The 24,246-nt window shown below is 46.8% G+C and overlaps 2 protein-coding genes across 8 annotated transcripts; one reads left to right on the top strand and one right to left on the bottom strand.

Annotated features, from left to right (window-relative positions):
- Nucleotides 1-200: 200 nt before the first annotated feature.
- Nucleotides 201-10,048, bottom strand: hnrpkl (heterogeneous nuclear ribonucleoprotein K, like). 7 transcript variants are annotated; one of them, XM_076158437.1, is made up of 16 exons: nt 9,878-10,048; nt 8,995-9,104; nt 7,997-8,094; nt 7,825-7,881; nt 6,834-6,877; nt 5,485-5,557; nt 5,118-5,231; nt 4,764-4,892; nt 4,334-4,644; nt 4,190-4,243; nt 3,937-3,976; nt 2,452-2,467; nt 1,907-1,939; nt 1,733-1,800; nt 1,398-1,628; nt 201-1,218 (listed from the first exon to the last, which is right to left on the bottom strand). In XM_076158437.1, the coding sequence occupies exons 2-15, from the start codon at nt 9,059-9,061 to the stop codon at nt 1,431-1,433; spliced, it is 1,302 nt and encodes a 433-aa protein (XP_076014552.1). In that variant the 5' UTR covers nt 9,062-9,104; nt 9,878-10,048; the 3' UTR covers nt 201-1,218; nt 1,398-1,430. The 7 variants fall into 7 exon arrangements, with proteins under 7 accessions (XP_076014552.1, XP_076014548.1, XP_076014547.1 ...); XM_076158433.1 differs by having other exon boundaries at nt 1,459-1,628; nt 8,995-9,101; nt 9,878-10,047; XM_076158432.1 differs by having other exon boundaries at nt 1,459-1,628; nt 9,878-10,047.
- Nucleotides 10,049-14,055: 4,007 nt separating this feature from the next.
- Nucleotides 14,056-23,526, top strand: LOC143007061 (BDNF/NT-3 growth factors receptor-like). The gene is made up of 16 exons (XM_076158443.1): nt 14,056-14,258; nt 16,374-16,448; nt 16,524-16,595; nt 16,688-16,756; nt 16,852-17,003; nt 17,116-17,252; nt 17,818-17,950; nt 18,374-18,679; nt 19,077-19,111; nt 19,205-19,304; nt 19,526-19,714; nt 20,462-20,592; nt 20,716-20,888; nt 21,619-21,859; nt 22,811-22,969; nt 23,341-23,526. The coding sequence occupies exons 1-16, from the start codon at nt 14,056-14,058 to the stop codon at nt 23,524-23,526; spliced, it is 2,361 nt and encodes a 786-aa protein (XP_076014558.1).
- Nucleotides 23,527-24,246: the final 720 nt, after the last annotated feature.

Here is a 24,246-nt window from a genome sequence, read left to right on the forward strand (position 1 = left end):
TTACATTACGGGAACTAATTTCCGGTGTCAGCTGGAGGCAACTGGTACATGTGACAGCAGGAGCAGCAACAAAGCAGCGATCAGCGGAGGGAAAACAAGGGAGACAGAGGGTTTGATCATCCAAACACACAAACACACACCGATGAGATGTGACAGTCCACGGTTAAACGGGAAGAAACCGGAGCGATGACTTCATCAGGTGTTATTACAGACTTTTATTTACTCAACATTTGCAGCAGATACTACATACAAGAGACAGAAAGAAAAGCACCCATGGACTCTGTGTCTCTGTGACTCTGCTGTCTGGCTCCTCATCATCACACAGATCCTCACACAGATCCTCCATCGGAAAGTTAGAAACGGTTACAAAATTAAAAACACCTAGCAGGAATAAATGGATCTAACGGGTTTGGTGCGCCACAGCATGTCCATCCCACTGAGTGGCAACAAATAATCCGGAAAGAAAAGAAAGAATATCAGACATTTTGGCCGATCTAAGCACGCTTGAGCTCATGGTATATATAAATATATACACACTGTTTTGTACAGCGTCTTTCAATGGAAAAAACAATTCTTTCAAATGTTTTTTTATGGTTGCCTATATCACACTGCCACATTTTCCAAACTTAAAGCTCTTTCATTTTACAGCGGATTGGAGGGTTAAAATGAAATCAAAGTTCATTTTAATGGCTTCTTTTGACCATTTAGAGAGCGAGCGCCCTCGTGTGTGGACAAGAAAAGGGGGGGGGGGGGAAATTAAGTCACGTTGTGTTTCTCACAGAACAAGATTACATTCTGCATGCTGTACTGAAATGGGAGGAGGGGAGGGGAGGGGAGGGCAGCTCACAACACTGGAGGTTATAACACTGATGACTTTACTCCAATTACAGCACAAGACCTTTAAAAAAATGTTTCTTACACCAGCACTGAACAATGTTACTGTTATTGACTCCTTGTTTGCTACCCCTGTTTAAAAAAAATGTAAATGTAGAGACGTGTGTGTGTGTGTGTGTGTGTGTGTGTGTGTGTGTGTGTGTGTGTGTGTGTGTGTGTGTGTGTGTGTGTGTGTGTGTGTGGGGGGGGGGGGGGGCACATCTACTCAAAGCACAGGAATGTAAGCTCTGAATAGAAGGAGCAAAAAGTATGGCAGCATGGCTTCTTCACTCTTCCTCTTCATCCCTTGTCGCCTAGAAGAAGCGGCCGGAGTACTGCTTGACACTGGATTAGAGGAAAACAAAAGGGAGAATAGAGATTAAGGCCATAACGTGTCAGTTTAGTCTAAACTCTTAGACACATCTGTGAAATTTAAAATCATTCCTCAATAACATAATTCCTATTCTCTGTATACATTCTATTCTAATCCAGCAGCTAAACCATGCGTGTGTGTGTGTCCAGACCTCCTCCTCCTCCTCCTCCTCCAGCTGCAGAGACTAAACTGTTTGTCTTTGGAGCACGTGCCTGTTCTGCAGCAGGTACTGGGCGTTCTGGATCTGGTCCTGTGTTCCCGTGATGGTGATGATGCGGTCCTCAGAGCCCTCTAGTGGCTCGTCGATCTTGATGGACGCGCCGGACTCGTGGCGGATCTGCTTGATCCTCTGGCCGCCTTTGCCGATGATGGAGCCGGCCAGCTGGAAGAGGAGAAAGACCAGCAACAGGAGACGGACTCAGGGGGGAAATCAAAGGTTTGTTTGGGCAGCGAAAGATTGCGAGTGACGGCGGGCGCTTTACTAACGTCTTTGGGGATGGTGACTTGCGTTGTGATCACGGGGCCGCCGATGTCACTGTAGGAGCCTCTGCCGCCTGAGGAGAAGGTTACAAAGTTCCATTTAACCTGGATCTGTATTTAGCTGAAGTGCACTGACCCTTAAGAGAAACAAGTCACTGAGACAATCACATCCCCACTCACCGGACGGAAAGTGATCCCAGGAAGAATTGTTGTCTTTGAAAACATTGGAAGGGGAAACAAGAAAGTGAAGAGTAAGAGCGCAGCACAGGTAGGAAGTTAACGCATCCAGAAGCCCCTGGACATCCAGGAGCTACAGCGCCGTGCATGCTGGGACAAGCAGAGACTTCACATCGAGGCAAAACCTAATGTTCTGTTTGCCACTGTTGACTACCGCTCCCATTAGATTCATTACTCTCAACACCAGAGTTCACATTATTACTTAGAACTACAACATCTATCTTCTGGAATGGCTTCGGTTAAATCTTAAAAACAAGCAATTAAACCAGGCCGAGTGCACCGACGCTTTGGTTTGGCTCATGTGGTCAACCTGTGCACATAAACATTGATTTGCTGGCCTGGTGGTTGCTCCGTGCAAGAGTAAGTTAAGTAAATAGTGAGTAAAATGTTAAACAGTAAGGAGCTTTTAATAGAAGATGTCAGGTTGTAGTGTAGATCTGTGTGTAGATCTGTGTGTAGATCTGTGCAGCAGCTGAGTCAAAACTCACCGTATCCTCCTCCACTCTGCATCCCAGCACCCATGTGGACAAAACAAAAACATCAGTAAGCACAAGATTATGCAGAGATAGAGCCGATTACAGTTTGACACTTTTCCTCCAATATGATCAAACTCATACTCGGCATTTATTACAAACACTCAGGAGCGACTTCCCCATCAGAGCAGCCTGAATCAATCACCGCACAGATTTCAGAGACGCATTGACGCCGCCAATACTATTCTCTATTCTGCTGCCTACGACAGACGCACGGCCCGATGCGAAATCTGAGGTCTGCGACCGCGAGAATGTGACCGAGTTTGTTAGAGAAGAGAAATTCCGAATGTGAAAATTGCAGAGTGTTAGACTTCCTGGGGGGATGAGAGGATCGTCAGGAGGAACAGAGAGCAGCTTCAGACCGACGGGCTCAGTTTCCCAAAGACCATTAGCGATGATAGAATCAATGACATTACGGCGGCGTTATCCTGTTGCCTGGTTTACAGGCGGCAGCGGAATGAAGAAAAATGCCTGCGTACTTAATATACAGACTGGCTGCTGTGCAAACCAGACACACACACTCGTCCACAAAGGCCTCATTCCTGACACGGGAAACCATCAGGCACATCAGAGGGTTCCTTCCTCTGTTGACTCGGTTTGAGAAGTCGACAGAGGACAACGGCCTGTTTGGTGGTAAACGTGTCGAATAGGGCGGCAATATAATAATCACAGATCTGTAAATGGAGCGATTACGTCACACATTTAGCACCCAGACCAGGAGCGTGATGACGCGGCACAATGGAGGGAGGAAGAACTCAGGCAGTTTGAATCTGGGTGGAAATATTCCACAAAAAAAAAAAAAAAAAAAGCGACGAGTCACGTGTTCTTTTAAGAAATCCATAAAATAATTTGTCCGTAGTTGCGCCTTCCTCCTATCAGGTAAACTAAAGGCATTATGTCATTGTCTCAGTGGTCCCAACATGGTTAAGGTTAGGTAAAGGGTTAAGGTTAAGGTTACACACTCAAGCTTCTATTCCATTCTAAAATGCAGTAAATGTCAGACTCAGAGTTTTATTGTGTTGATGAAAGGACAACACAGTGGTACTAAAACAGCTCCCTGATGAACCCTGTAGTGTTTATATTTATGGTCTTCTTGTTGTGGTATATACCTGTAATGTCTGTAAGGACCTGAGAGCAACCTGCTCAGGAGTGGCTTTGGCTTCAGCTCAAGTTCATTTGCTAGCCTGGTGGATCTCTGGACTACGTACTGGGCTGCTCTGTGGTAACCAGGGAGACAACTGTTGCCAGGCAACAACAGGCCTCGATGAGTCTGCACACACGGCGAAAAGCACGACGGCGCCCGAGCCTCCGTTGCTCGTACTACACTAGAAACTAGGGATCCCAGTCCCTTCTTTTGAAGCGTACACACTCGATTCATAAAGGACCGGTGACCAGGTGGCTCCAAACATACGAGCGGCTGGAAACACAGATGGCACTCACCATGCTGTCGTAACGATCCCCTCCTCGGCCTCTTCTGTCGCTACAGATAAGGGAGAGCGTTTGTCACAATGTGAGAGCAGCCACAGTAACACAATAGAACTGAGATGCTCGGTGCAGCCATGTTGGTATTGAGAGGACAGACGCCCTGTGACCAGACTCTGAATCAGGGCTACAGCTGCTGAGTAATGCTTCACTGATGGCCGTCGGTCTGCTTTAAGAGACGTCCGGGCAGTAAATCTGAGGCTGTGCTCACCTTTGTCTGTCATCCATGCTGCTGTGATAGCTGCCGTGTGAGAACCTGTCCCCCCTGTGGAGAGGGACGGACACAGAAGGCAGCGTTAGAAGGACGTGAAAGGGATCGAGGGAAACACAAAAGAGGAGCGGACGTCTTCCTCACCCTCCTCGGGGGAGCGGCGGCGGGGGCAGGGGCAGGTTGCGCGCTCTGCTGCCCCCTCGTCCACCTCTGCTCAGCGGTGGCGGCGGCGGACCCCGGCGGGGGCTCATGTCGTCGTAGTCCCGTCGGGAGGGGGGCGGCGGCCTGCTGCCGCGGCTGGGGGGCATGCGGTCGAAGCCCCCGCGCGGGCGGACGGGAAAGCCGCTGATGGGTCGCCTGCCCCGCTCCTCGAACAGCACGGTGAACCCGCCGTAGTCGTACGTCTCGTCGTAGAAATTGGGGTCGTAAGGCTGAGCGCGACCTTTGATGGGGGCCTGCGAGTGAACAGCAGAGGGGAACCACTGGGTTATAGAGATAAAGCTGACTCGACTAGAACCCGTCACAGTGAGGTGATGTCACTCCTTCACATGCGAGTGTGTTTGAACAAACGCACCTCGGACAGCAGGTCCAGAATGACCTTGATACACTCGATGACGCGCTCCGGTTTCCCTCCCACCAGGACGACTCTGTCGGTGGAGTGGGGACAGCACTCCTGGAATAACTTGATGGTGGTCTGGGTGTTCTGGGTGCGGGGAAACAACCAATGTGAGCCTCCGGTCCAAACATTCAGAATGACAACACGGTGATGGGTGGGAGCGGCATGAAAGGTCGGTTCTGCACTTTCTATTACTAACTACTTTCACTTTATTTTACCGTTTGATCAAGGTAGTTAATCAGGGGCGTAAATACTTAAAAACGTAGTGGCCTGATAGTCTAACAGCGTCACGGTGAGGCGGAGACTGCGTACCTCTCTTAGCTCTTTTATCTTGGCACCTTTGACGCCAATGATGCCCCCTGCCAGGCTCTGATGGATCAGCAGGCGAAGTTCACAGTCGAAATCGATTCCGCTGTAATGTTGGTACTAGACGGGAAGAGAGAGAGAGCGAGAGAGAGAGAGAGAGAGACACACATCAGTCAGGACAGGAGGACGTTCCAACTCATCTCTTTGTTATCATGAGAGAGACGGTCATTACGCTCGGATTACAGCGAAGTCGCGCCGTACCGAGAGCTAAAATTCAAGGACAGCTGCTGGCTAACGTATCGACGCTGCACAGACGCAAAGGATTAGAACCCTGAACCACATGCAGGAGTCACATGCAGGACACGAGTCTCACCTCCTCCAGGGTCGGTATGATCTTCAGCAGAATATCTCCGATGGTGTCGATGTTGGCGTTCACGCTCAGGATTCTGTCGGAAGGCGTCGCGGCGACAAAAAGGAAGCAAGGTGCGTTACAAGAACAACAAGTACAAACGGAGAGCAACAACCTGATGAAGAACACGTGGGAGAACCAACAGAGTACCAACAAGGCTCAAACGGGGGAAAAATGGTATTATAATAAGTAGCCTGCGACACACGACTGACTGACTGACTGACTGACTGTTCCCCTACACCAGACTGACTACAGAAGCAGCCCACATGCAGGGGGGAGGGGGGGGGGGGGGGGGGCAGCTTCGGAACGGCTCAAAAGAAACCTACTATAGGCCACACATATTTGAGGGAGGTGGGGAGGGGGTGAGAGAGAGGGGGGGAGGGGGAGGGCGAGAGACAGGGAGAGGGGGAGAGGGAGAGAGAGCGAGAGCGAGAGAGTGTGTCAGTATCCCACCATCACTGCGGAAAAGAAACATAACAAACTGAAAAGAATCGGGCTGAGGAGGGAGGGAGGGGGGCGGGGTAAGGAGAGGGGGACTTGGGTGGGAGGAGGTGGGGGGGTAGGCGAGGAGTGAGGAAGGTCGGTAGTAGAAGAGAGTGAACACAGCAGAGGGTGGGGGGGGCAGCTCTGGTCTGATGGGGGGGGGGGGGGGGGGGGGGGGGGGGGGGGGGGGGGGGGGGGCACAATAAAATAAACAGACAACATTGATGAGTAACAGGGGGGGGGGGCTCCAGACATGAGCCAGTGCTCGCTCTCTCTCTCTCTCTCTCTCTAAAAGAGATCATGGATAGTGATGCTGAAAACAGTGGGGTAGGAGGGGAAGGGGGGGTAAGGGGGCCAAGTGGGGCCACAGAGGACAGAGCAAGAACAAGAAGATGTCAGCTTTCCACCAACGTTGTGACCACAGCGAGGAAAAACAACATCCGACAGGCCGTGTTCGCTAACCAGAGGAGGAAATAACGGACGTGCGGCGGAGGCGAGCCGTCAATGAGGGTCTCTGCATGGAGAGGAGACTTGGGGGGGAGGGGGGGACTGTCATGACAACAGTCCAAATTAATGGAGATGCTTGAAGATGGAACAGAAAAATCAAAAGGAACAACACACGTCTCTTAGAAGTGGAAGGGGGGTGGGGGGGAGGGAAGGCGGGGGTGGGGGTGGGGGGGTGTTTGGGGTTGGAAGAGTAACGGGGGAGGGGGAGGGGGGGGGGCATGTGGATCATCAAAATGTTGAAATGGAAACAGAAGGCAGGTTATCAAAGTACATGTGTTCCACTGTGCTAATCAGGCAGTGAGGCAATAACTGGTGGGACATACCGCTCTGGGCCACTGCTGTCTGGGACTGAAACACTGGCATTGTACTGCGTGGGCCGAGGAGGAGGTGGTGGAGGAGGTGGTTGTGGTGGTGGTTGTGGTGGAGGAGGTTGGCATTGGGCGGGCGGGGGCATTCAATCACAAGTCGGCCAAGTTAGGTGCCGGGTTTTGGGCGGAGGGGGCACAGTGTATGGGCGGGGCCAACCGGGAGTGTCGGGTGGTGGACGGGCGTTCAGGGGCGAGCGGAGGTTGGGCCAACGTCAGGGTGGGCAACGCAGGAGGGGCATGTCGATCCGGTACGTGGGCAACGGAGGAAGGTGGGCCAAAAATAAAAACAAAAAGTAAAAGGAGAAGGGGGGGAAAAGGGGGGGGGAGAAGGAATACATTTTTAATTGAATACACGCTACACTCCAACACTAAACTTTGCCCCCAAAAGTGAAAATGAGGGACTTGAGACTATGAGTGAGTGCAGAAAGAGCAGGGAGTGTAACCTGGTCAGAGGATAACAGTCCGGAACAAAGAGACTTTACGCCACTTGTAAGGCCTAACAGAGAGTGGATCCACGAGGGCTCAGAGTGAATTTCGACGCCTCGGGGGTTGCGTTGCAAAAATGGTGGGCGGGGGAGGAGGAGGAGGGGGGGGTCAGGAGGCGTAATCGGCTGTGGCTTCTGCCCGCAGCTTTTCAATCTGTTACGGTTTTTCCCCTGCATTGTTCTAAACACTCAGCGGCCGCTCGCTTAATGTGCAATGCATCAGCCCTGCAATAAATTGTGAAGCTTAAAAAAACGCTGTGGTCATATTTTCGGCCATATGCGGTGTCCAGTAAAACCTAATTACTGGCAAGGAGTCAAATGATGCAGGGTTGGTTAATATCTAAAGTCCTATATGCATTGGCTTGCGGCCCCTCCACCTCAGAGGGGCCGCAAGCCAATTCGGTTGCTTTTTTTGGCCGAGTAAGCAGAATAGCTCGCAACATTTCAACCCATTTACTCACGTCTGTGCGTAGGGCTTTTATGTTCTTCCCACCCTTTCCAATAACAGCACCTGCATTCTGTGGAGAGGGGAAACAAAGCATTTACATTACAAATTGACAGAGCACAGAAAGGTCAGAGAGCCGTGCTGAGGTTCCCCGGGTCGTAAGGGGGAGGCGGGGCGGGGGGCATTACTTTGCTTTGGAGGAGCACCCGCAGCTCTACCATCTCGTCTGCGTTGCGGGAACGTTTGAAGGCCTGCTCTTCATCCATGTCTTCGGCTGGCCGTTTACCTGGGGAGGGAAATGTTTTGATTACATGTAAAGTTCACATAACTGTTACTACTACTGACAAAGACTGTGTGTCTACGTTTAGCATTTTGAAATGACAACAAGCACCCAAAAGGTTAATGTTTCAATCCTCTTTCATTTGTGTTTTTGGTGCCGATACTACAATGTTGTAAGAAGCGATAATATAGAAGAGCGATCATCAACCTACGCAGGTAGGGGTGGGGTGACATCATCATCGTCATAATGATGTAAGATGGCTGCGGCAGGTAGAAGCATGCGGCTCTTTGCCTGCGTTTTGTTGTTGAATTCAGATTGCACTCATCCCTTTTACTTGAATTGAATAAGCAATATGTCAGACTGTAAAACCGAGATTATCCGTCAAAAGGTGGCTATTTGTGGAATAATGCATCGCAAAATCTTTGTGACATTTGTTTGTTTTCAAGAGAAGACGTTTGAAGAAAATATTGAAAGATTAATGAGATAAATTAGATATTTATTTTGGGGAAAATATTTGCGTAATAAATATAATCTATAGATTAATCAACTAATCGAAAAAATAATCTGTGGATTAATCGTAAAAAAAAAAAGAATCGTTAGGTGCAGCCCTAGTTTCAACCCAATGTGGGGTTTGACTGAATCATGGCAGAAGTCCAATCACTCCATGTCCCCTTCCTGGATTAAAAAATGGGAGATCTGTTCAGGAAGAGCAGCAGTATCTTGGACAGGAGGAAGCAGCGACCATCTGACATGCACACATGCCATGAAGTCCCAGCCAGTATTCATGCACATACTAGTCTACCATCTCAACACATATGTAATAACTTCCCATTACGTGCATTTGTGCAGCTTTTTCCAGGATTAAATAAACGACCTTCTTATTCATGCAAATCATCCTGATCTTACCATTCGTGTCAGTACTGCTGAATGCTATATCGTCGTCCTGCTGTTCAAGTTTCACCTCCATTGTCATGCACTCTCGGTGCAATGCAAACAGGCTCCTCTCCCTGGATCTGCTAGAGAGGAAAACGAGAAATAAAATGATATAAAGGCAGTCTGGGACGCTGCTAAAGTCAAATCACAAAAATGCCTATGACACATAGACTTTGACAAGCAGTGGCATGTCATTTTCAATCGTAGGTTGCCTCTGGGTTGCATGTTATTGGCGTAACAGCCTTAAAAACAACACACAAACATACTGGCACTGGTCCGCAGGTAACAGTCTGAAAGGAGGCGTTTGCTAACACTGACTTAGCGTGGGATGCTAGCCAGTGCCTACGCAGTTTTTGAAATTAGCCACCCACACTTAAACCACACGAAAAAGCAAAGGCAAATAACAACATGTGCACTCGCGTTCAGTCTAACTTCATACTGGCTGTACTGCTCACCGCGTCCGTTACGTGTTATAAGCAACATGTTCCCATTTGGCACCGACATAGCCAGAACTATCAGCAATTAAAGGAAACTGCGGACTTAGCTACGTTTACTGACATGCGGTAAAAAAAAAATGGTTAGAAGGGACCGTGTGTGTTACCTTCGCTGTTTAAAAGCTAGCTGGAATTATATCTGCTTTATGTCGACTTTGTTGTGACACGCTACATGCTAAGCTAAGGAGCTGCTCCCTGAGTGTGTGAGTGTCTGTGTGTGTGTGAGTATGTGTGAGGCGTGTCTGCTAGCTGCTGTGTACACGTTGCGACAGTTTACACATGTTAGCTTAAAATGAACAAGCTAACATCTCTGACGTGCGAGTTAAAAGCACGAACACGAGCAAAACACACGGAGAACAAACCTGCAGGAAACCCGCGGCACACAACAATTTCTTCGTCCGGGATGATTATGTGCAGGTTTTCGGATAGAAGATTCTGGGTGAACTCGATTTATCAACCCGGCTAAAAGTCTTTTCAAATGCGCGCGGGCGGACGGGGCTATAATACGCCGGCTGGAACCAGTTTAGCCGCTTGGCGACGTCGAACATTATTTCGAACACACCCAATAGAGAAACCTTTTGCCTCCCAGGCCCAAGTCTGGCAGGCAACACTACCGCTCACAGCTTATACGCCCCGCCTCCTGTGGCCTAACTAGCCAATAAGAAACACTGCTTCATCTGTCCTGTGACCGTTCTGATCAAAGGAATTAGTTTGTCCTGAATTTCACCTGTCAGGCTCATCCACAGGCCTAGGATTAATGTTGGGGTTCCCTTCAATCTTCATGTGTTGAGTTTGCTTTGTGGATAGTAATATCAAGAGATTTGTTATCACTGGAAGGGATTAGTTCTCATCCGGACTGAGTTGTTCGGAGATGAAAGCACAACAATCTGTGATCTGAGTTGAGGCAAATCACTGGGATAGTTACACTTTGTGGGGCGGACATCCGGGAAAGTCATTCAACAAATTTGAGAGTTTCTGCATCTGGCCTGTCAGACGCGTGGGAATGGTAGAGCTTTTGCAGTGTGTCAGTCCCTTGAGCTGACCGGACATGTTAACCTCTCAGTCGCTGAAGTAAGCTCAAACCGCTCCGAGACATGTCTGTGGAACTCATAGGCGATATGACTCCTGTGTGAATTCACAGGTTGTCTGCATTGCTGCTTTATTGGGTCAAATCACATGCGAACACGTCAATCTGAAATGTGTCTTGCGTACCCCTCTTACACACACTCACATGCATTAGAGAGGGGTCAACGCAGGGCAGCCATGATATGGCGCCTGTGGGGCAGTTTTGGGGGTTCAGTGCCTTGCTCAAGGGCACCTCTGCAGTGCCCTGGAGGCAAACTGGAAACTCTCCAGCTGCCAGTCCACTTTCTTAGTCCATACGGGACTCGAACTGGCAACCCTCCCATTCCCAAACTGCTGCCGCCCCCCAATGAACGTCATGCTAAAGCAGATATTTGTAATTCACAAATTGTTAAACGTAAATTCAACTGTTGACCAGACAACAGACTGAATAAGTTCAGCAGTTCAGCAACAATAACACAGCAATCTGTTTGAACTAAGATATTGATATATGTGTGCATCCTGAGGTCATGGGCCATCTTAGAGACAGGAACTTGCCATAAAGGGCAATTAAGAGAACACCAGATGTCCAAGGGTCATTAGTTTTAAAATACCACCAAATAAATAGATATCTATCTTCCATTAATGCAAGCCTCTTCACCAGCTCATGTCATTTAATAGTCTGTCTTGATCAAGTTGGTGATTTGAGCCATTTTGATTTATTTCAGAGGTGATCTAATGGATTGCAATAATCTACAAATCAGTAAAGGTGCAGTGGATCATTGCACAGATTTTTTCAGGCCACTTTTATCTGAAGAAAAGCTCAAGGTGTAGAAATCAGGTCAGATGAAGTCACTAATTTTACCACAGAGAAGTATGTGAAGGAGACAATGAAGGAGTGGAATCTTAACAATATAGGACATGCCCTTCAGCCAAAAAGTGAGTGAAAATTACTTTAATTCCCTCTCATAGTGCACATCATGGTGGTATATGGGAGAAATTGAATCAAGACAATCTTATTATCAGTCACTAAATATCAAACTCAGGATCAAGACGCAGCACTTCTGAACAGCCATTTGTTCACAACCATGTCAGAGGATATGGTATTGATTCCCCATTCAAATGCACTTCCTGAGTCTTTGGTAATGATGAAACTTTTTGAAACATGGCCTCCGTTTAGAGGTTTCTGCCTTAAAGTGACTGCTAGAGTTAATATAGACCAACTGTGATCTCAATAACCAATTTTCCGACTATGTAGTTTATACTGTTATATGATACTTACAGTGTGTCCGTAACCAGCAGGGTAGTTTGATCCAGTCCTGAAAGCCAAAATGATTGAATATATATATATATATATATATATATATGTTACAGTGCAGGTAAATCCAGGGCTGAAATCTGTCTTGCGAGGAGGGAAACTCGGCCTGAGAGGAAGTTGCACAGTGCAAGATGTAAATCAGTGGGCTGAGTGCACAGCTGCATCACCACACACAAGGTTCAAGACAAGTCTGCCACCAGCTGGCTCAGGAGGAGGCACCGGAGCAGAGATGGAAGGATGAATGCCCGCCAGACGGTGGAGACCCAGAGGTCAAAGTGCACAGGGAGAAGACAGGAGGAAGAGCTGGAAATGCTGCAGACTGAAGGGTTGCACTGTTGACAAACCTGGGCACCAAATCTGTAAGAAGGTGCAGTGAAGTCACAGCTTTGTAGTGAAGCGTATGTATTGTGTTTGACTCAGTGAGGTTGACCCACTTCTCATAATTCTAAACCAAAAACACATACATGCTCTACCCAAATAAATCTTCAAGTTTATCGCAGAGTTTGAAAGGAACTGAAGTCCACTCTTGATTCTATACTAGACTCTATTTTAAACCTTTACCTCCCTCTCCCGTAGTGTTGTCACGCTCCTTCATCTATAGGCAAGAATCTGTTGCAAAATAAAGAGCTCTATTCCCTCTCCTATTGTCTGGGGTTACCATGGAGACAGATATAATTCCGTTTTTTGATGTTTCTCATAAAAAGATAATAATAGATAAAAGAAAACATTGCATACATGTTTTCATCTGCATCCATAGCGACACTTGACATTGTCCGCGCCATTTGTAAAAAGCAAGTCACCATATCGACACTTACCATCCAGGCTGTGTCACAGATCATGTGTCCCTGCTTAGCGTGTCCTCCTCATTATGGATGAAATGTAGGAATCCAATGATAAACAGGAGTTGTTTGATTATTTGGGGTTTGAAATCAAGGATTATTAATAAAAAAGACTGAAAACACACCAAAACAAAATCAAAGAAGTTGCAATTTTGAACAGATGAGAGCAATATTGACACCAATGCAGAACACACAAGGAATAGAAATAGAACCTTCACAAATTGAACTTCAAGGTACTAAGAGAGTAAATTACAAATGATGATTTGTTCCAAAATGAACAGAATACACACACACACTCAACCCATAAGAACAATAATAGCCATAAGCTCATTTATTGTGACATTCTGAATGCATTAACATGTTCATTCCTCTCCCTATATAGTAAGTAAGCACACATTGATTATCGATTGTGCTGGGACCCATTGGATGCTCGCAGACATGGGGTAGGTAATTGTTTTTCATAGATGCACCCTGTCTTGTGCGTCAACCATACGTCACACTATGGGCCTAATGGCTGGAGATACACAGCAGAGATAGTGTGTGGAGAGAGACACACACACCATCAGAGCATCATCACGTATCCCTCACTCTACTGTGCAGCCCCCCCGCGTTATTGATCTGTACACATCTGGAACATGTCAGATTTGTTTGTTGATGTGTTTTTGGGGTGGGGAGCGTTGGTGATTGTTGTTGTTATTGTTGTTTTTAAAAGGCAGAAATAGGAGAAATTGTCTGAGTTTGAGATATATAGGAGGGGGGTGATGGGTGTGTGTGTGTGTGTGTGTGTGTGTGTGTGTGTGTGTGTGTGTGTGTGTGGAGGGGGGGTGGGGGGTGGGTGAGACAGCAGCAGAGCCAGGACGGAGCACTTGACACCTCGCTTCCACGGCATCGATATGCAGTAGTGTGATCGCAGCTCTGCGGAGACACGGGGAGGCCAGTCAGTCAGTCAGTCAGCCAGTCAGCCAGTCAGCCAGTCCAGTCCGCGGCATCTTGATATGAACACCGGGGGCTTTGCGCATTCCTGACCAACGTATATACCGCCGCTGCCTGCCTGCCTGCCTGCCTGCCTGCCTGCCTCTTCATCTTCCTCCTCCTCCTCCTCCTTCTTCTTCTTCTCCTTCTTCTTTCCTGCGGAGTTCGAACAGGATTAACTTGGCCACATCACGGCAACGAGGGGAGAGGAAAAGAAAAAGGAAATCTCATCATATAACCCCCCCCCCCACCCCCCTAAAAAATAATAATTTTGAGCACATTCTTGCTGGGGAGGGAGGGAGGGAGGGAGGAGGGGGGGGGGGATTCGTGGGATACCATTGGACCCGCGATGGACTCCAACGCGGGGGGACATGGCATGGCTCGTCTCGGATTGTTTTTGCTTGTGACTACGGGGCTGTTGTGGCGGTTTGGCGACGCTTGCCCGGCGTCCTGCACTTGCAGCATCTCAAGGATTGTATGTATTGATTCCGAACCGGGGATCGAGGATTTCCCCGTCCTCATGCTGGATGACATGGAAAACATCACCGAGATGTAAGTGCGTGTGCGTGTCTGCGTGTCTGTGTGTGTGTGTGTGTGTGTGTGTGTGCGCGTGTGTGTGTGCGCGTGTGTGTGTGCGCGTGTGTTGGGAAATGGTCGTGCAGAATAGATGGCAAGATGCCGAGCCTGTTAGGAGCGGCTATATTGTGATACACACAATATAGCCGCTTTCGTTGTGATAAGGGGGTTAGTGATGGCGACAATACAGAGGGGAATAATAATGGAAATAATGTAAATAACACTGGGCCTCATCACCCCCCCCCCCCCCCCTTCTCCTCCCTCACCCTTAATGGATTGAAGATCAATAATCAATAAAGACCTGGATCCAAATCTCCAAGTCAAAATTCATACATACATTACCCTGTAGCGTGTATTTGTGTGTGCCTGTGTGTGTGTGTGTGTGCGTGCGTGCGTGTGCGTGCGTGATGGAGGTTACGCGTGCTAGTAACAGTGATCGTGTGTGTGTGTGTGTGTGTGTGTGTGTGTGTGTATGCGTAATGTTGGTGAGAATGCGCGTTATAAGGCTTATTTAGATCAGTCGGTGTTTCCTTTACCAAACAGAGGAGGTGATGGAGTAACAGCTCAGGCCTCTACGCAGCCTCTCGGCGTGTTCATTTAGATTTGATTGATCTATTTATTTATGTATTTTGCGGGGTTTGAAATGACATCTAAAGTCCGTGATCAGATCAAAATGTCCAACCCCCCCACCCCACACACACACACACACACACACACACACACACGCACACACACACACACACACACACACACACACACACTAAAATCGCCTAATAACCAGTCGCCGGATCACACGTCTACAGATCACAGCGGTGGCGCTCAGCAGCAGCAGCAGCAGCAGCCAGCAGCTGGTGATAGGGTTTGTGCACAGCTGTGTGGAGCTTTATGTGCGTCAGTGTGTGTAGGCCCGTCGTACCTGCTACAACCAGCACATGTAGGCTACAACTGGCACCCATAGGAGGGTGGAGGGTGCAGGGCGGAGGGGAGCTGGGGGAGAGACTGGGGGAGCCAAACCGGATGGACTGGAGCTTATAGTTCTGTCACAGCACCTGACGTCGTTTTACAGCCCGGTGGACTTGCATGTGTTCGTCATGACATGTATCCAAGTCATTTCCTCATTTAAAAAAACAACAAACACGAATAGTGTGTGTCAGCTCTAGTCTACACAGTCTCTCCCCAAGAGGCATGTCTGCTCAGGGAAGCAACAATATGGAGACGTGAACTCAGCATAGTCAAATGAATACAATACAAGTAGCAGCATCACAACACACACACACACACACACACACACACACACACACACACACACACACAGGCTAATAAAAAATGATCCAAATTGCAATCAAACTTTGATCAAACACAGTCTGTGATCCAGATGTAAACAACATCAAATGTCATGGAAGCTGCCACTCCTAAATTCATTGTCAGGTGTATTTCATTATTCATGTCTTCAGATGTTGTATATGTTTGTTTACATCAGCACAGGTTGTAAACAAGGCACCAGGTTTGTATTCATGTGAGATGTGAACAGCTGACAAACAAACTGAGAACAGTCGTCAAAATATATAGAGGCTTTATTTTACAAACTATACAAACTAATATGTGTGCTGTTATTTGGACAACTAAGCATTCTGCAGATATGGGATCTGCTCCAAGCTAGATCACTTTGTACAAGAACTCAGAATGTGTATTTCTTACTCTGGTCTTTGTTCCGCTTCCAGGATTTACTCAGCAAAGTTGTCCAGCTAACTCACTAAATCTGCATCTTATAGGAACAGAGCCCCTGAAGTCAGTAAGGGAATTATGTGACAGCGCTCCGATTGGCTTTCCCCGAGATGGGGTTGCATTGTAAAATGTATCAAAATGTACTCAAATCCCGCAAAAATGGAAAAAGGAAGCAAGCCAGTCTCCAGAATCAACTGCAACATCTGAAACTGAAAACCAAACTCTAATGGATTTTCATATTTATTGCGTGAACATCTTTACTATGAACTATGATGCTACACAGGTCAAATCTACACACACTCTCTGTCTGAAACGGTGTGTGAGATCCAGTCATGACAGCTTTTCCGTCTATGTTTGTCTTTACAGATACATTGCGAACCAATACAGACTATTTGACATCAATGACAACAGTTTGAGACACTACATCAACCTCAGAAACCTGTAAGTATCATGCAGTATAAGCAGCAAAGACGTTTTGATATCATAACGTTTTCCCTCATGTCCGTCTTTCAACAGAACAGTGACGAAAACGAGACTGACTTCCATATCAGCAGACGCCTTCTTCAACAATTCCAGACTCCAATATGTGTAAGAAGCTTTTTAAAGAGCCCGATTTGATTCAGGGCTGCTGTACACATGTAGACTTGATCCAAGAATGTATTGTTATTGTCCTGTTTTAGAAATCTCAGAGACAACAATCTGTCAACACTGTCCTGGAGAACATTTCAAAGCGTGAACACATCATACATGTAAGTGTCACAACTGGCATGAGACATTTTCAGTGTATCTTTCTTCATATTTGTGCATATTTGCCGCACAGGTGATGAGTTTGCATTTTCTATAGGCTCCTCCTGACTGGTAACCCCTTGGATTGCGTGTGTGAGAACTTGTGGATCAAACTGAGGCTCCAAGAAGAACTGGAGGGCCAAGAGCTGAAATGCATAGACGAGAGAGGAGTGAGGAGGGCCTTTCTTAAACTCACACCACCAGACTGCGGTAACGTGAAACCGCGTTATAGCACGCAACCGGATATCTGATAAGTCAGAAGGCAGAAAGAATCAATGTGAAGACCGTTTCCGGCTTAATGTTTTTGGTTTGTATTTCTCAGAGGTGCCCAGAGTGGAGGTCACACCCACGCTGGTGTTGGAGAAGGCGGGGAGCAGCATCAGAGCTGTGTGCACGGCTTCAGGCTCGCCTCCCCCCTTGATCCTGTGGAACCTGGATTTGCTCGCCACGCAACACGAGGTGAGCCTTGTTTGAACCCTTCATCGCAGGTCTACGGCTTAGTTTGGCCTCCTGAAGAGTTCTTTAAAATGGAGAAAAGACTTTGAAATTGGACACATTCGGTATAGGAAGACTAGTAATCAGATGAGTTTGTGATGAAGACGCAAGCAAAACACTAATTAGGTCAATCAGGTTCTAATGCAATAACAAAATAAATACTATTATGAGTGAAAATACTACTACAAAAGTATTCAAGTGTACAAGTATTATAAGAACTGACTGTAAGGAATAGTGTCACATCAGTGTATTCAAGTGCATGTAATACTTGATTGATACAGCAATGATGATTACTTTGAACCTGATATGGAGTTTTTCAAAAAATCAGGACTGAAATAATAAAAAATCTAGAAGCAAACCATAATAATAAACTATCAAGATCAAATAAATGGATGAAACAAGACGGCGACTTAGAGACTCAGAGTCTGAGGGAGAGGGAAACAATATTTCCCTGAGAAACTATGTCACACTGTAAATCCAGTGTGATCGTATGTGCTGAATGACTTTGTGTGTGTGTGTGTATTTGCAGATAGAGCCGATGGACCAGGAGAGCAGCCTCACCCTGTCCGGCCTGTCACAGGACGATAACGGCAGAGAGATCGTCTGCAGTGCGGAGAACATGGTGGGCCAGTCGGAGGCCACCCTGCAGCTCAACATCCTCTGTAAGGACTTAAAGCTAACATCACACCCTTAGACCTACAGTGATGGCTCATGTTCTTCTGCCATGATCATCTGAATGTTTTGCTCGCTCCAGAGGGAACACAAAGCCTTCACTTTGTTATTATTACTGTCTCCCTGCAAATCTTATTGACTCTCTGTGTTTCCTGTCCATAACTCTTCCTCCTGTGAAGCTCCTCGTGCATCGCTGTGCACTCTCACTCGCCCATAGTTTAGTCCATTTCTCCTCATTCTCCTCTTCCACATTTCCCTGCCGTCAGCGTTCAGACGTTGCGCAATTTCTCTCCCTCTTTCCCTGTAGGTACCTCCCTCTCCTTTTTTCCTCTAAACTTCCCCTCCCCCCCGCTGTTTATCTCCTATCATCCTGTTATTACTCTTCCTCTCCTCTACTGTTGCCTCCATGTCAGTTGCCCCCACCATCCAGCAGCTGCTCCTGCCCGAGAGAGACCACCACTGGTGCATCCCCTTCAGCGTGACCGGCAACCCCAAGCCCAAGCTGCAGTGGTACCACAAGAACAAGCCTCTGCAGGAGCAGGACTTCATCCGCACCTTCATCCACCTGTCAACCGAGAGCGAGTACCACGGCTGCCTGCAGCTGGTCAACCCCACGCACATCCACAACGGAGAGTACACGCTGGTGGCCAGCAACGATTACGGCCAGGACGAAAAGAAGGTCGTCGCCCAGTTCATCGACCCGCCCGACATTGACCCAGGTCTCGCCTTTCTCCATACTCAATACACATTTGATAAGCAGCTAGTTTCAGACTCAGACTCTGATATTGATTTTGTTTTTCTTTATTTCAGAGGAAATTTACATTGGTGAGTGATGCATTTACATTTTCAAACACACCTGTACGTAGACACACTGTGTCACAATGTGGGATTATGACAGATTATATTGTTAATCAATTCTACTCTTCACTTTGTTGTGTGATGTCCCTGATCCATGACTCCTCTGTGCAGACACCACAGGTAGGTGCCTGATCTCTTACCATCAAATCTGTTTCCTGCATTTTCCACCAATCAAAGTTATCTTAAAATGACATCTAAGTGGGTAAACATTCCAGTTATAGATTAATATTGTCATTTGCTCTTGATGCATTTTTGCAGACTCCCCACCGCCTCCTCTGGACGACAGTGTTGCAGTGAGTGACCCTCGTCTGTCCGTATCTATGGAATGACTGGCAGGCGTTTTAAGCCACAGATTGGTCACAGAACATGTTTTCTGCTTGTTCCAGGTGTATGTTGTCGTGGGAATCGCAGGCGTCGCCTTGACCGGTTGTGTTCTGATGGTGATCATTCTGAAATATGGAAGAAACTCCAAGTTCGGCATTAAGGGTAAACTCATTTCCTCATGGTGATTTATGATGACATGTCCGCCTCAGATCTGATATCTGCTTGCCATTATATGATCCAGTATTTACAACTCCTTCCAATCCTCTTCCTCCTCCTCCTCCTCCTCCTCCTCCTCCTCCTCCTCTCTCCCCGCCCCCTTCTCTCTCTATGTCTGTCTCCACTCTTGTATCTTCTCTTCCTCCTCCTCTTTGGGGGCTCCCTAGGCTCCTCCTCAGTCATCAGTAATGACGACGACTCGGCCAGCCCTCTTCACCATGTCTCCAATGGCAACAACACCCCGTCGTCCTCGGAGATGGGCCCAGACGCGGTGATCATCGGGATGACAAAGATTCCTGTCATTGAGAACCCGCAGTACTTCCGTAACTCGGGCAGCATGCTGAAATCAGACACCTGTGAGTTGGCGAGTGGTTTGACAGATGACTGGGTAACCTGCACCTTTTCTGATAAATCCATGCAGAGGTCACAGCTGGACGCCAAACTCACTGCATCCTGCTGCACTGTGGTAGAGGTGACTGAAGACTACAGAGGATACAGAAACATGACCTCTCACACACACACACACACACACACACACACATATTGGCTCAAATGAAGCTGATGTGAAACATAGCTACCACACTGTAAGCCAAACTAAGTCCTTGTCAAGGTGCAATCCACAGTTAATAAAGTAACAACAAATTCAGAACTATACCTCTATATGCTTAATATGGGCAGAAGTTTAAAGTTTTCTTCTGCATTTTAAATAGTGATGAATTAAACTGAGAAGCAAATGGAAAGAAAACACATTGCAGTTGTATTAATACATTTTACTGCTAAATCTATCTTGTGTTTGCTGTCACATTACTATACACACATTTATCTATACGCCTTTATTATAGACAGTATTTGTTTCCCATTAAAACTGAAAAATGAAGAGCTCTTATACTGTGTGTGTTACATCAGATTGATGTGGTTATTGTGGCTTAAATATTGTTCTCATACAAAAACATACCCTTCCTTTGACTTGAAAGTGTCTGCATTTGTTCAATCCCCTCTTGTATTTCAGTTGGTACAAGTTATTGAAATTCAATAGCCAGTCCCGGTTCACAAATGTGTCCTGTTCCCACCAACTAACCATCCGTCCTATTTTGGCGTTGCAGTTGTCCAACACATCAAGAGACACAACATTGTGCTGAAGCGAGAGCTGGGGGAAGGAGCCTTTGGGAAGGTTTTCCTCGCCGAGTGTTACAACCTGACGCCGGACCAGGAGAAGCTCCACGTGGCAGTCAAGGTGCAGATCGGTCAAAATAATCAATTCACGTGTCGTTCATTGACCGAATCCTATCGAGCGGATGTGGAGTCTCGTAGATAACGCCGCTCGCTGTATTAACACGAGTCTTTGTGTCTCCTTCAGACCCTCAAAGAGGCCAGCGAGAGCGGCCGAGCGGACTTCTACAGAGAGGCCGAGCTCCTCACCAACCTGCAGCACGAGCACATTGTTACTTTCTACGGCGTGTGTGTGGAGAGTGACCCGCTCATCATGGTGTTTGAATACATGAAGCACGGTGACCTGAACAAGTTCCTCAGGTAAGATCCACTGGACGTTTGACATGTTGACCTTTGTGTACGTACACACACGTGCCACATTATCAGAGGTGCAGTTTAAGTACAGTTGGAAATACACACGTTTTAGGCATTGTACTTTCCTCCACTATTTCTATCTTGTGCTACTTTCTACTTCTACTTCACTCCATTTACCTGATGAATTCATTTGGCAGATTTAGATTTTGAATTCATTCAAATCAAAACCTAAACATAGAATTTTCGAGTCCCTAAAGAAGTTGTGATGCCTTAATCCCACTTTTAACTGTGTTTGTTACTTTGTGAACTTTAATTTGTGAAAATACACAAAAAGCGCGATTGGTTGACCTTTTTTGAATACGTCAAGTTGTGCATCAATTCTGCAAATTTGAGATTTGATATGGAACTCTTTATTTATTTTCTTGTGTTTCCAATTCAGATGAAAGACATCTCCAGGTTTGGGGGAAATTAATTTGACTGAAATTCTAATTCAGAATTTGCTCCAAACCACACACATACAAATCTGCAAAAATCTAAGATCTCCAAATTTAGGGATTTTCCATTAAATGTCAAAATATCAATAGTTCAAAATGACTCAAATGGTTCTTCACACTGAGCGCTCATATTTTAGATACTCGAGTACAGTTTTGTGTTTATGCTCTTAAGCCAGTTGTTAGTGTCATATGAGTGCCTGAGTAGTTTCTGTATGGTGTGTATGGTGTGTTTCTGGGTTCAGGTCCCACGGCCCTGACGCGGTCTTAATGTCAGATGGTCAGCACAGCATCCTGGTGGAGCTCACCCAGTCCCAGATGCTGCACATCGCCCAGCAGATCGCTGCAGGCATGGTGTACTTGGCCTCGCAGCACTTCGTCCACAGAGACTTGGCTACCAGGAACTGCCTGGTAGGCGAGAACCTGCTGGTCAAGATCGGAGACTTTGGCATGTCCAGAGACGTCTACAGCACAGACTACTACAGAGTGAGCCTACATGACCACACATTGTCCTAATGTCTTCATACGCACACACACACCACACACACACACGCACACACACACACACACACACACAACCACAACCACACACACACACACACACACACACACACACACACACACACACACACACACACACACACACACACACACACACACAGTCTTGCAACATACACATACAATTATATGGAAACGCACCCACACATGACCAGTCTGGAACACATAATTGGAATTCCATCCCGGTTTTAGCCTTGAATAACTGTTAAGCAGCAGAAATTACAATTTTAACCAGAAACATTTTATCTATTTTTAATACAATTTAAATGCAAATTCTATAATCTGCATAATATTAGGGTTTCCATGGTAATAAGGGCCGGCAGTGCAAAATGCATGGGCAGGTTTTTCATAAGTAAGGAATACATCATATTACAAAGGGTGCGGGCAGGTTGTGTCTAAAAATATGTCTCAGAATTTTGCAGGATGTTTACCTGTAATGCAGAGAGAATATTTTACCTTTTACTTTACAACCTGATGATATTTAATGCATCAAGAATTTGTATATTTGTACTATATGACACAAATCTCCTTCTTTCGTTATGAGAAACATGAGACACATCTGGGGTTTCAGCCTGAATCCCCACAGCGCCCTCTGCTGTCCAATATTCCTGACACGCATTCAAAATAAACAAATCACTTCTCAGATACACACTTTGCATCGGCAGTTATTTTATAATCAAATTTACTACAGCGCCACCATCAGGCCAACTGCTCCCAGAATGAGACGTTTCCTGCCCTGGATCACGACCGACCTGCATACTAAGATCCACTGTGTGTGAGATATGGGGACCTGTAAGCTGTGACATATGATGCTGTAAAATCTGTCCCTCTCTCTTTCCCTCTCTCTCTCTCTCTCTCTCTCTCTCTGTGTGTGTGCAGGTGGGCGGTCACACAATGCTGCCGATCCGCTGGATGCCCCCTGAGAGCATCATGTACAGGCGGTTCACCACAGAGAGCGACGTGTGGAGCCTGGGCGTGGTTCTGTGGGAGATCTTCACCTACGGCAAACAGCCCTGGTACCAGCTCTCCAACAACGAGGTCAGAACCCACCGCCACCTCCGCTGAACCTCAGCTGAACCTCAGCTAAACTCACAGCATCAAATTCAACTTTCAACTTTTCTATAGCTCAGATTTCGCCACAATTGTTGAACACATTCTTTGTGAGCCCATCTGCTGTAGTTAGCCTGACATTTAAGACATTTACAGGCCCACAACATCAGGAAAATTCAACCGGCCCAAAGCTCAGAGGCATTTCCAAGAGACATTCCCCTCTACAAACGGCTGGGTGTGCAATTGGGATTACACAAAAGTACAATAAAGCATAAGGAGCAGTAAACACAAACTGTCGTGCCGTAAGAAACACTACTGTCTGAAACAGTGATCACAATGGTTTTTGTGTGGTCTTGCAGGTGATCGAGTGTATCACGCAGGGCCGCGTGCTGCAGCGGCCTCGTACCTGTCCTAAAGAGGTGTACGATCTGATGCTGGGCTGCTGGCACAGGGAGCCCTACATGAGGCTCAACATCAAGGAGATCCACAGCCTGCTGCAGAGCCTGGCCAAGGCCTCGCCCGTCTACCTGGACATCCTAGGCTGACGAGGCATGTATGTGTGCGTGTGTGTGTGTGTGTGGGGGGGGGGGTGTTTGTATGTGGAGGCGTATTTGTAATGTTTCTCTGCACACGGGGAAGACGAGAGGAGACAATGAAGGTGTGTGTGTGTGTGTGTGTGTGTGTGTGTGTGTGTGTGTGTGTGTGTGTGTGTGTGTGTGTGTTAGTGTGTGTGTGTGTACAGTACCTGGCTGTAAATGTTACTGTAAATGCTCTCGTCTGTGCCCTCATTAGTTCGACAAAAGCCTTAAATTTTTTGAGTGTTTTATTTTTCCTTTACGTTCTTTTTTGTTCATTCACTCTTTCCTGAGGCATGTTCCACTCGCAAAAACCAAAATATGTGTAGACGTTTATGTGACGTTATCCAAACCATCCGTCCTCCCTGAACGTGAAACATGAAACCGACTCATAGGTAGAAGATTATTCAGCTTTATGGAAAAAACAAATACAAGAAAAACCCACTGCAAAGGCATTCGTTCCTTTATATGATCTTTATTTCATACCATGTTTGCTGAGGATGAACAAAGGGAAATTTATGGAAAGCGTGCAGATACAGTTTAAGATGAATTTACTTACGCTTTTTCTATGCCTATCACAGCCTGTTTTAATATCTTGTTTTTTTAAAATCGATAACTAACAGAGTTTCTGTTAAATCTGAGCTTAAGGGGCTCGCCTGCTCATTTTAACAAATATGAACCATTCACATT

The sequence above is a fragment of the Genypterus blacodes genome, unplaced genomic scaffold, assembly GCF_046128005.1.
Source record: "Genypterus blacodes isolate CSIRO-AG114 ecotype Tasmania unplaced genomic scaffold, CSIRO-AGI_Gbla_v1 ptg000077l_1, whole genome shotgun sequence".
In the NCBI taxonomy this organism is placed as follows: Eukaryota; Metazoa; Chordata; class Actinopteri; order Ophidiiformes; family Ophidiidae; genus Genypterus; species Genypterus blacodes.

Bases quoted from the DNA above. Each gene is read 5' to 3' on its own strand.
- LOC143007061 (XM_076158443.1), top strand. From the start codon at position 14,056: ATGGACTCCAACGCGGGGGGACATGGCATGGCTCGTCTCGGATTGTTT. The intron at 14,259-16,373 runs GTAAGTGCGTGT...TTGTCTTTACAG, and splicing joins ATGGAAAACATCACCGAGAT to ATACATTGCGAACCAATACA. The intron at 20,889-21,618 runs GTAAGATCCACT...TTCTGGGTTCAG, and splicing joins GACCTGAACAAGTTCCTCAG to GTCCCACGGCCCTGACGCGG.
- hnrpkl (XM_076158433.1), bottom strand. From the start codon at position 9,061: ATGACAATGGAGGTGAAACTTGAACAGCAGGACGACGATATAGCATTC. The intron at 4,893-5,117 runs GTACGCAGTCTC...CCCCGCACCCAG, and splicing joins AGATAAAAGAGCTAAGAGAG to AACACCCAGACCACCATCAA. The intron at 1,219-1,458 runs GCACGTGCTCCA...CCTCTAATCCAG, and splicing joins CAGTACCTGCTGCAGAACAG to TGTCAAGCAGTACTCCGGCC.